Source organism: Neolamprologus brichardi, chromosome 7 (assembly GCF_056152115.1).
Source record: "Neolamprologus brichardi isolate AB-2024 chromosome 7, ASM5615211v1, whole genome shotgun sequence".
Lineage (NCBI taxonomy): Eukaryota > Metazoa > Chordata > Actinopteri > Cichliformes > Cichlidae > Neolamprologus > Neolamprologus brichardi.
In genome coordinates, this window is record NC_142110.1 from 41,154,988 (window position 1) to 41,164,780 (window position 9,793).

A 9,793-nucleotide genomic window follows, 5' to 3' on the forward strand; every position below is an offset into this window, starting at 1 on the left:
ACAGAAGCGAGGCTGCCATATCGCGCCATCGGCCCCTCTGACCAACACCAGTAGGCGGTAGGTGAAGTGTCTTGCCCAAGGACACAACGACCGAGACTGTCCGAGCCGGGGCTCAAACCGGCAACCTTCCGGTTACAAGACGAACTGCCAACTCTTTAAGCCACAATCGCCACATTATTAATTAATGAAACAATTTGACGGCACTGCTTTTCATTTGTCCAACTAATTGAAACGAATTAGTTAAAGTTTTAAATAAAACTAGCTAGTTTGAATAAATTTTGTTTGATGTTGTCACGATGACTTAAAGGAATAAAACGACACCTTTGAACAGTTTCACCTTTTCTTAAATGTTTTCATCAGAAGCACGGAAGCTTTGTACATTGGCTCTTTCTTCTTTTCACCGAGGTCACGAGGCTGTTTAGTTTATGAATGGAAACGATTAGCGGGCAGTTATCACTCAGGGTGTGTTAGCTTTTAATGGCTTCAGCGTCCGATGAAAGTCGTGCGCCTTTGGAAACGCAATATTACACAAGGAATGACTTACAGTTTCTAAAACAGTGGCCCAAATTAATTATACTGTCTTTGAACTTTCCCTTGATTTAATTTTTTTTCTATATGTATTATATTATATTATATTATATTATATTGCAGGTTTCTTTTAAAACAGCAAATTAAGGAGATCACCGGTTTGCTTCCGCATATTTTCATATTGTTTATTAATATTTTGCTGATTAGGCTTCCTGATATTTATTGAAAATGTTCAGTTCGTTTTATTCATTTCTGAGCACTGACATCCCGTTAAGATTAACAATACATTAAAATTAAATTTAATTAATTAAAAAAATAACAAACAAAAATTGTATTTATTTTGGTCTGTTATATTTTCCGCTTGCGTCCTGGACAGAAATAGGACTCAAGGGGTTGCGCAGTTTGTTAATGATGTCATACAGAAAAAAGCAGTTTTTTTGATTAACTCTCTTGTTTCTCCCAATTAATCAAGGCCCAATTGTGTAGCTCATAATCTCTTTAGCTAAAAAATATTATCATGCCTTTTAATCTGAGGGATCGCCAGTATACAAAACATCAATCAGAGTGGGGGACTCCACTTCAAAGAGCACTCGGTTTCGATAGCCCACAGGAGGTCCCTGTTATACCGTAGTCTTTGAGCGCTCCCTTAGATCACAGGCGTCCTTCAGTCATTAGAGGCCTGACAGCTGTCTTCAAAGAACTTCAGAGAGACACGTGTGATTATAAATCCGGTTCTGGGACTACACCTGACCATTCTGGATTTGCCTACCGAAGAGACAACACGACAAATTATGAAGAGACGAGCTGTGGATTTCGCTTTTGCGCTTCTTCTTCTAGTGGATTTGGTTCAGGCTCTCGCCATCCCTAAGATGCACCCTGATAAACTGCTCCGTGGGAGGAAAGCTCGGGACGGTGGGGCCAGACACGCTGCACATAGGCACCGCATTAACAGCCTGCCGCACTTCATGATCCATCTCTACCGGGTCATGCTGATCGAAGACCAGATCAGTACTCAGGCTGACAGCGTGCCCCACACTTGGAACGAAGAAAATCTTCACAGCTCCGATTCTGTGATCAGACTGGTCGCTAAGAGTGAGTATTTAACATCAGGGGAATTACAAAAACGGGCTTAGGTATTTTGAAAGCCATTTGAAAGCCACGTAGCCTAACTTTTCTTTTAGAAAATATGGATGAAAAAGAATAATTTACAAACAGAAGAGCTTCATAAATACATTTAGCAGCAAAATGTACTTTAGTTTGACACACTACTACAAAATGTGTTTTTTCTCTATTCTCCTTTAATAGTTTGCATGTCTATTGTTAAATAAGTCGTACCCTGTGGTATAATTCTAAAAATGTCTCTTATCGTATCTGTTTCAGGCTGCCAGCAGATCGGCAGGAGATGGTCCCTCACTTTTGACATGTCCTCCATGTCTGCAAGCGACATTGTCCAGCTGGCTGAGCTTCGCATCCGCCTGCCAGCTTTTAAAGAATCTTCCAGCGCTTCAATAGACATCTACCATTCCCACAGTGAGCGGTGCATGGGAACTCACTGCCCCGAGAATAGGCTGCTCCTTGGCCACCTTAGAGTTCATCCCAGTTCACTGGTGTCGCCGTCCTCCTGGAAAGTGTTCAACATGACGCACATAGTCCATCGCTGGTTGCAGCATCGGGAGTATTTCGCAAAGAGGATGGGGGAAGAGAAGCCAGAGGAGAGAGAGCAGGAGCATGAATTATTTCAGCACCTTACAGCTGACAGGGTCATCATGGTGGTGTTCTTAAAGCATGAAGCAAAGGACCAGCGAGTACCAACGCTCATCCGCACAGCAAAGCACTCCAAGTACGCTGGTCTGGGCAGGGAGCACGTACCCTCCAGGATGAGGAGCAGCAGAGAAAAGAGGGACCAGCAGACCCAGCAGCAGAGAGAGGAGGGTGGGAGAGATGCTCCCAGCGACAAGGCAACACAAGAGGAGAAAAAGGATCATCTGTGCAGGAAGGTGGACATGTGGTTGGACTTTGAGAAACTCGGCTGGAGTGAGTGGATTGTCTATCCCAAACGATACAATGCTTATCGCTGCAAAGGGACCTGTCCCACACCAGTAGATGAGACCTTCACCCCTACTAACCACGCATACATACAGGTAAGACTGAAACACCTCATCATATGCAACAGTACTGATAATGCCCCAACAGCATGAATAGATGTTCTCTAATAAATTATTTTCTTCTTCTCCGCTCTCCAGAGCCTGTTGAATTATCATCATCCAGACAAGGCACCCTGTCTGTCTTGTGTGCCCACACGCCTGGCACCAATCTCCATGCTGTACTTCGAAGATGGAAAGATGGTCATGAGGCATCAAGACGACATGGTGGTGGAGGAGTGTGGCTGCCAATGAGGGAAACGCCTGCAGAAGGGAAATCATATAACCCTTCAACTTGTAAACCACGGGACCAAAGGGGTCTACAGCGAGAGTACTGGGATCTCAGAGCAGCAAAGTGCGTGTCTGCTGGCACAGAGCTGTCCAGGACAGAAACTGCTGATGTGATGCAGGAAGCTTCTAGTATATATCCTGGACGGTTCTCTCTAAATTATAGAGCTAAACAGTTATGAAACAGCTTCTGTTTATAAGAAATTATGTGGGACTATAAGCTGTGCCTTTTAATAGCCATGTCTCAAAAGGCACGACATGATCACAGACTTAAGCACTATATTGTCACAGAAACTATGTTGTTTTTATGCTTCAAGACTGAACCTCTAATACCATTGAAATTACAGAATGGTTTACTGTAAGCGCTTTAATTATTATCATTATTATTAATATTCTTTATTGAGATGTTTGGGTCACATTGACCTATTTGTATATTTGCTATATAGGCCATAATAGAGCAATAAATAATTTTTTTCTCTTAAGCAACTTGACCAAATTGTGTTTTCATTTTGAAATGATTGTGGTAAAGAAATATTCTTACCTGTTAACAGAAATACCACACACTAGAATTAAAAGCACAGGAGTTGTTAGGTTTTGGTGTCCAAGGCTGTAGATGGAAATGTCTCACAAACAGCCCCTGACTCTACAAAGGTAAAAAAACTAAAAAACAAACAAACAAAGAGCCCAGGATCTAGATACTGCTGAACAAAACACTAGAAGGCACTTAGGTCTATTGGGTCTGTGTCATTTGGATGTTCTCTAATCCACACAAGGCTAATAGTATAAATACAGACCCAAATATGTACATACACCCCCACTAATATTTGGTTGAATGTTCCTTAGTAAGTTCAAAATCAACAAGTTGTTTTTGGTAGCCATCAACAAGCACCTGGCATAATTCTGGTTGGATATCTGACCACTCATATCTGACCACCCAGTTCATTTGGTTTCCTGGCAAGTACATGGCTTTTAAGCGTAGTCTGCAAACTTTCAATTGTGATGACGTTGGGGTTTCAAAAAGGTCACGTCAGGAGCTTAATGTCTGCTTTGTTCCAAAATGAGGGATCATGTCCTGTGGAACAGCCAACTATTGACACTATGTCTAAATTTCAACCATCTAACTGCTGATTTGAGGTGAAGTTGAATAATTATGAGATAATTCCATTCACTTTGTGCAATGTAACAGTACCACCAGAAGCAAAACCGCCCAAGGACATGATGCCAACACCACCATGCTTGACAGTTGGGACAGTGTTCATAGGTTTGAAAGCCACCTTTACCCTTCCTTAAAATAGTTTTTGTTATTGTGGCCAAATACCTCAATATTTTTGTTATCTAACTGCAAATTGCAGTCAAACTTGAAGGTGATGATTTTGGAGCAGGGGCTTCTTTCTTGGTCGACACCCTCTCAGTCAATGTCGATATAAAGCTCACGTCACTTTGGACACTGACGCTAATATTTCAGCAGTTTCAACTCTGTGGCAGGCTTGAACTCTGGTGGTTCCTGAGTTTTTCTCAAACATCCTAAACAATTTCCTCTCATCCTGTATTTACATATAATTGTCAGATGGCTGTGGAGTTGGCAGTTTCAAGAAATGGCTTCAAGAAACCTTCCTAATTTGTGTAGATCTCTTTATTGAGTTCCTCGGACTTCCCCGTTGTTCTGAGTGTCAGTGTTTCCAATGAGCACTGTTAAACTAACGAAAAGAGAAACTACCAGGAGTTAATCAATAATCACCCAAATAATTTCTTGTGCAGATAAAAAAAAAACTACACCTTGAAAAAAGAACAGTTCAAAAAAATAATTTAAAGTCCCAAATTACCAGGGTATTCATGCCGATGATAACTGTGTGCAAACATCTGACTGTATCCAACATCTTTTATCAGTCTCATTAAAAGCAGCCCTAAAATATAAAACATAAGCACCTTTACATCTGAGGTCATAAAATATAGCAGTCATCTATTTACCAATTTTATTAGACAACTATTTATGATGCAGTTAAACGTCATATTTCATTGACACTGCTTGAAATTAACAACCCCGAGGTAAGGATGTCTAATTAGTTTAAATGCCTGTTTTCATCTTTCCCCTCTGTCTCCTCATACACCAGAAAGTTATTTGGGTCATTGTCACTCACCAAACCACCTAATCTTAGGCTGCAGGTACCCGCAACACTACAGGATGTACTGTGGGTATATTTTAGCTTAGTTTTAGTGTTATAGCTTCTGTCGTTAGAGCTTTGGGTCACTTCCATGGGTTTTTCCATAAACAAAGCCTTCTTATTCTCTAGCCAACAGTAGCATGAAAAATAAAGTTTCCCTCAGTAGTTGCTGATGATCAGACCAAAACTTAAAGATAACAAATATATTCATCAGACTTCCAGAAATATGGTCGCAAATGATTTCTAAAGTTGAACTTCAGTTAACAGTTTGTCTGCTGACACCAAATGGTCAGAGTCACTTACTGCAAGGTGTGAAATAAGACTTCACTATAAACAGATCGGTCTCTCTCTCTTTTTTTATTGGTAAAAACAAATTAAAGACAAGTCATCAAAGTTGAGAAATGAGTGAAATTACATAAAATTTTAATTATTTAATTGTAACAAAACCTTGACTTACTTGTCAAATATTTCACAAATCATACAAAGAAAAGAAACTGTTCATGCACACTTGAACAGGAGAGGCATTACAAAAAGTTTTCAGAGCAATTCTGAACACAGATTACACAGAAAAAAGGCTCATCGTTTTAAAAGATATGCTTTTTTAATACCGTTAAACAAAAACTATAAACTATGTTGCTTTAATCCTTAAAGCTGACCCGCTTTAGATGTCCATCTCAAACTGGGCATCTTCACCTATAAAAGAAAGAAAAAAAACAACAACAAAAAATGGACAATTAATAGAAATAAGAGTTTAATAAAGTTTCCTATGTAATGTCGTGTGCACATTGCTCATATTGAAGGTGATACGATCACATTCAGTCGGTTGCTATGAAACAATGTGTAATCCCCGACTGGTTGGCAGTGGTTCTTAGACACTGCTGGCTGTTGCTGCATCAAAAACCTTCTAGTGATTGCTTTGGTTGCTAGCAGATCTCCACAGCTACCTGCAGTTTTCCATGTTTGTTGTCAAATACTATGTTTGATGGAAAGCAGACATGAAGAATGTTTGCCTTCAAAGCTTCATGAGGTGTAAAGTTTACTTTGAAATGATTGGCACTTAAGAAATTGTTTTCCCACCTGCTGCCATCAACAACCACTCAATCAGTCAAGGAATTCTTATTTTTGCCAAATGGTCACAGACTGGTTTCCCATCTTTATTATGCACACATGTTTACCTGCGCTCTCTGCATGCACGCTGTGCTCCGTGTTGTTGCTGAGCGACTGGTTTGTATCGCTGGAGGCATCGGGCTTGAGTGGCCGGGTGACGCCTGGGATGTCAGGCAGGTTGGGCGGCGTGCGAGTCAGGGGAGATGTCCGACACTGCAGGAGGAACTTCCTGTCGTAGATGATTCTGGTACCTGTGGGTTAGCATTTTCTTAAAGTGATGACTATTTGGGAAAATTCCAGTACAGCAGATAACCCTTGTGAACACTAAAGCAGATTTTACAATGAAAATAACATGGAGTAAATAAAATGTAAACAATGATGAAATAAAGATTAAAACTACTACTATTAATCTAAACTTTAAACATGTTGGTGCGCATATAGCTTGCCTGCTTTTCTCTGCTAGTGTGACCCTACAATGCGCAGGTCCATACATGCCCATGACATTTAGCCTAATTTTGCAGCTCATATCAGCTATGTTGGTACATATTCAGTGACTCACTTGTGTTTTATCTGTGTCCCACCTGCTAATGTTACAGGACACAGTATCAGTTGTAGTGGGCATGTGCATCTGAGTCAGGTTTCTCACGACCGCTGAGGGAAAACATTTTCTTTTTTAACTTTTATCTCTGCAGTTGAAGCTTCCCAAGGCCCCAGCTTGTCAATGTTTAAAATAAAACAATGGCAGCCCCCAAAATGAGAAAAAAAATGGTCAAAACTGAGCTTACTGCTGGTCCAGGTCCTGAGTACGGCCTCAGATGATCTCTGTTGTGTTTAACTTGACCAATTCAGTTTAGATTAAAATATTTTCTTTTGGCTACAGCTTTAAAGTTTTCTGAAATGTTCACATTAGCAGTTGGCATTTTATGTTGGTTGGTGAGTAAGCTTTTGGTGATCTCTCTCAACTGACAGAAAAGTGTGTGATGTATAATCATTAGTCCCACTTGTTCATGATTAATACAACCAGTGTGTCCATGTTTAGTAAACATGTTGCTATTGCAGCTCAACAACAGCCTGCTGTAATACCAGGACTATAAATAGGATGTGACTGAGCACAGGCCAACATTTGACCTTACAGTTGTAAACTGTATATGCAAGTAAACATAGGCTGCACACTGCCCTTACTCTTGGATGACACTGAAGCTGCCATTCATAAGTGACGACTTCCACATTAGATTAAAGCTTATGCACATAAAAACCTCATGCAGAGGGGGGCATAATGCTAGATTTTGTAACCAGAGCCATCAGACACATGCAGTTATAAGTCTCCAATCAGCATAAATGGGAAAATAATTAAGGACGGAGGAATAAAGCCATGTAAAATACACTGAAATAATCTCTGGTATTGTTAAACAACTGCAGTATGTGGATCCATAAAGTACTGCTTCTGCTAGTTGTTATACTTCGGGATACACCAACGCTGTCAAACATTAACAAGACAACATGACAGGACCTCGGTTACTCCCATTACCACGAACTGTTTTTGGAGCTGGATTTCAAACATAACTCCAAATATCTCTCTCTTTTTGTTTTTGTCAAGCACAAGTATACAGCACTTTTTGGATATCTTTTTAAAACAATTATCCCACTCGGCTGCACATTTATTAAATTTGAGTATACTATTTTTAATAGCTGTACAGTATTTTTCTAATGTTGTAAATTTGTTGTAAAAAAAAAAATCTTATTTCTTGTTTTTTATTTTATATTCTTTACCTTTATGTGAATCTCCGTGCTCCATCTGCCTGTCACGTTACTGCTGGAACACGTGGATTTCCGCAGTGGGGGACTATAAAAGATATTTCTATTCTATTTCTCTGTCTCTAAGTCATATGGATAAGCTAATCGTGATCTTGGGATAAAAAGTAAACTGCAGTGTTGGAACTTTTTTTAAATTCTGAGATATATAAAAGAAAATAAACTGTCTTTAATTGTTTGTTTTTTTTTCGATTAGCATCTGAAGAGGAAAATAATTCACATGTGAGGAAACCTTTTGGCTTTTGAGACCAAAACAAAAGTTGGTGCTGCTGCTTTCTAACTTCCTTAACCCTCTGCATACCCCTGACATGTACAAACTGTTCAAACTGCTGCTTTCAGCTAGGTGCTACAGAGAGCTGTTTACTCAACCAGCCACTCAGGCTGTCACTCTGATGAACACAGTGAAATAACCCACTGTTGTGTCATTTAGGTCATATGCACATATGCATTACTCAGTTTTACAAGTACAGTTTGTATGGTTTCTTAAGACTTTCTGTAACTTGTTTTTTTTTTCTTACTTCTGGCGTGTACTGCCTATTTAAAAAAGCAAATAAAGAGTAAAAATAAATACAGATTATTCTGAATCCCTCTCTTTCCTCATTCTGGACATCAGTACCTCCAGGCGTGGTGCTGAACAGAGTTCCTCCCGGGGTCGTGGAGTAGTCGTTTGGCAAATGCGCAGCGTCGTGGATAGCGACCCGCCTGACGGCTGGGATATCCCGGCTCCTGGTGGCCTGGCCTCCCGCTGACATCTCTCAACTCTATGCGCTAATGACACTCCACAGACGAGGCGAGCTGCATGTACGCCCGCAGACTGAGCATGGAAAGCTACACTATGCCTCCACGTGCTCAGAGAAAACTCAAAACAACATCCCAGGAACTTCCTACAAAACGACACGTGGGGCAGTGGGCTATGATTGGCTGAAACCAAGGGGCGTCACTTGATGTTGACAGTGGATGTTGTAGTTTTTTCCTCCCTCCTAATCTGCAGCAATCAAATACATGCAATGGTACATTTCTGCAAGAACACTTTACAGCATAGGTGTCAAACTCTGGCCCGCGGGCCAAATTTGGCCCGCAGCCTAATTACATTTTACTATTAGAGCTAGCCTACTGGTATTATACAGCTAATATATATATTGTTTAGTATTAAGCTTTGCTTGTTCCATATTCAGTTTTTCAGCAAAACTTGTTTGAGTCCATAAGAAAAGATTAATTCTTATATCTGGAGGAAGATTTTTTTTTTCCAATAAATATTAACGTTGGCCCGCGACTTTGTTCCAGTTTTGAATTTTGGCCCACTGTGTATTTGAGTTTGACACCCCTGCTTTACAGCAACAGCAACAATAAAAATATATAGCATACACATTTTATAAGACATTTGTCGTGCGATTAATGCACAACTGTTCAAAATGTACAAAAGATTTTCAAAACCAACACAGAGGTAGGCTACAATCATGCAAATTTCTACAACGGGATGGAAATGTAGTGATTTCAGTGACAAAGAAGTTCAGTTTGTATACTTACAGTGGATGATAGCGTAAATGGCATTCTTAAGCACATTCCACAAATTGGTATATGATCAACTACAGTAAAAAACATATTTATGAAGAGAAAACACACTGTGACAGTTAAAAATATTAATCATGCTCTTTTTGAGTTTCTTTCTTCAGCCTTTTAACCATACATGACAGAACAATAAATTAGCAATCTGTGCATATTTGCACATTTGGCAGACCAAAAGGGTCTTTCTTC

General features: G+C 39.9%; 2 protein-coding genes across 2 annotated transcripts; one reads left to right on the forward strand and one right to left on the reverse strand.

The window, feature by feature from the left end:
* Positions 1 to 1,319: 1,319 nt before the first annotated feature.
* On the forward strand, positions 1,320 to 2,936 carry LOC102796280 (nodal homolog 2-A-like). Its single transcript, XM_006795557.3, has 3 exons — positions 1,320 to 1,620; positions 1,909 to 2,669; positions 2,772 to 2,936. Exons 1-3 carry the CDS (start codon positions 1,320 to 1,322, stop codon positions 2,922 to 2,924), a joined length of 1,215 nt encoding a protein of 404 aa, XP_006795620.2. The 3' UTR covers positions 2,925 to 2,936.
* Positions 2,937 to 5,457: 2,521 nt separating this feature from the next.
* On the reverse strand, positions 5,458 to 8,935 carry LOC102795986 (eukaryotic translation initiation factor 4E-binding protein 1-like). Its single transcript, XM_006795556.3, has 3 exons — positions 8,655 to 8,935; positions 6,295 to 6,477; positions 5,458 to 5,812 (listed from the first exon to the last, which is right to left on the reverse strand). The coding sequence occupies exons 1-3, from the start codon at positions 8,788 to 8,790 to the stop codon at positions 5,781 to 5,783; spliced, it is 351 nt and encodes a 116-aa protein (XP_006795619.1). The 5' UTR covers positions 8,791 to 8,935; the 3' UTR covers positions 5,458 to 5,780.
* Positions 8,936 to 9,793: the final 858 nt, after the last annotated feature.

Bases quoted from the DNA above. Each gene is read 5' to 3' on its own strand.
- LOC102795986 (XM_006795556.3), bottom strand. From the start codon at position 8,790: ATGTCAGCGGGAGGCCAGGCCACCAGGAGCCGGGATATCCCAGCCGTC. The intron at 6,478-8,654 runs GTACTGATGTCC...GCTAACCCACAG, and splicing joins GTTCAGCACCACGCCTGGAG to GTACCAGAATCATCTACGAC. The intron at 5,813-6,294 runs GTAAACATGTGT...TTTCTTTTATAG, and splicing joins CGTGCATGCAGAGAGCGCAG to GTGAAGATGCCCAGTTTGAG.
- LOC102796280 (XM_006795557.3), top strand. From the start codon at position 1,320: ATGAAGAGACGAGCTGTGGATTTCGCTTTTGCGCTTCTTCTTCTAGTG. The intron at 1,621-1,908 runs GTGAGTATTTAA...TATCTGTTTCAG, and splicing joins GATCAGACTGGTCGCTAAGA to GCTGCCAGCAGATCGGCAGG. The intron at 2,670-2,771 runs GTAAGACTGAAA...TCCGCTCTCCAG, and splicing joins CTAACCACGCATACATACAG to AGCCTGTTGAATTATCATCA.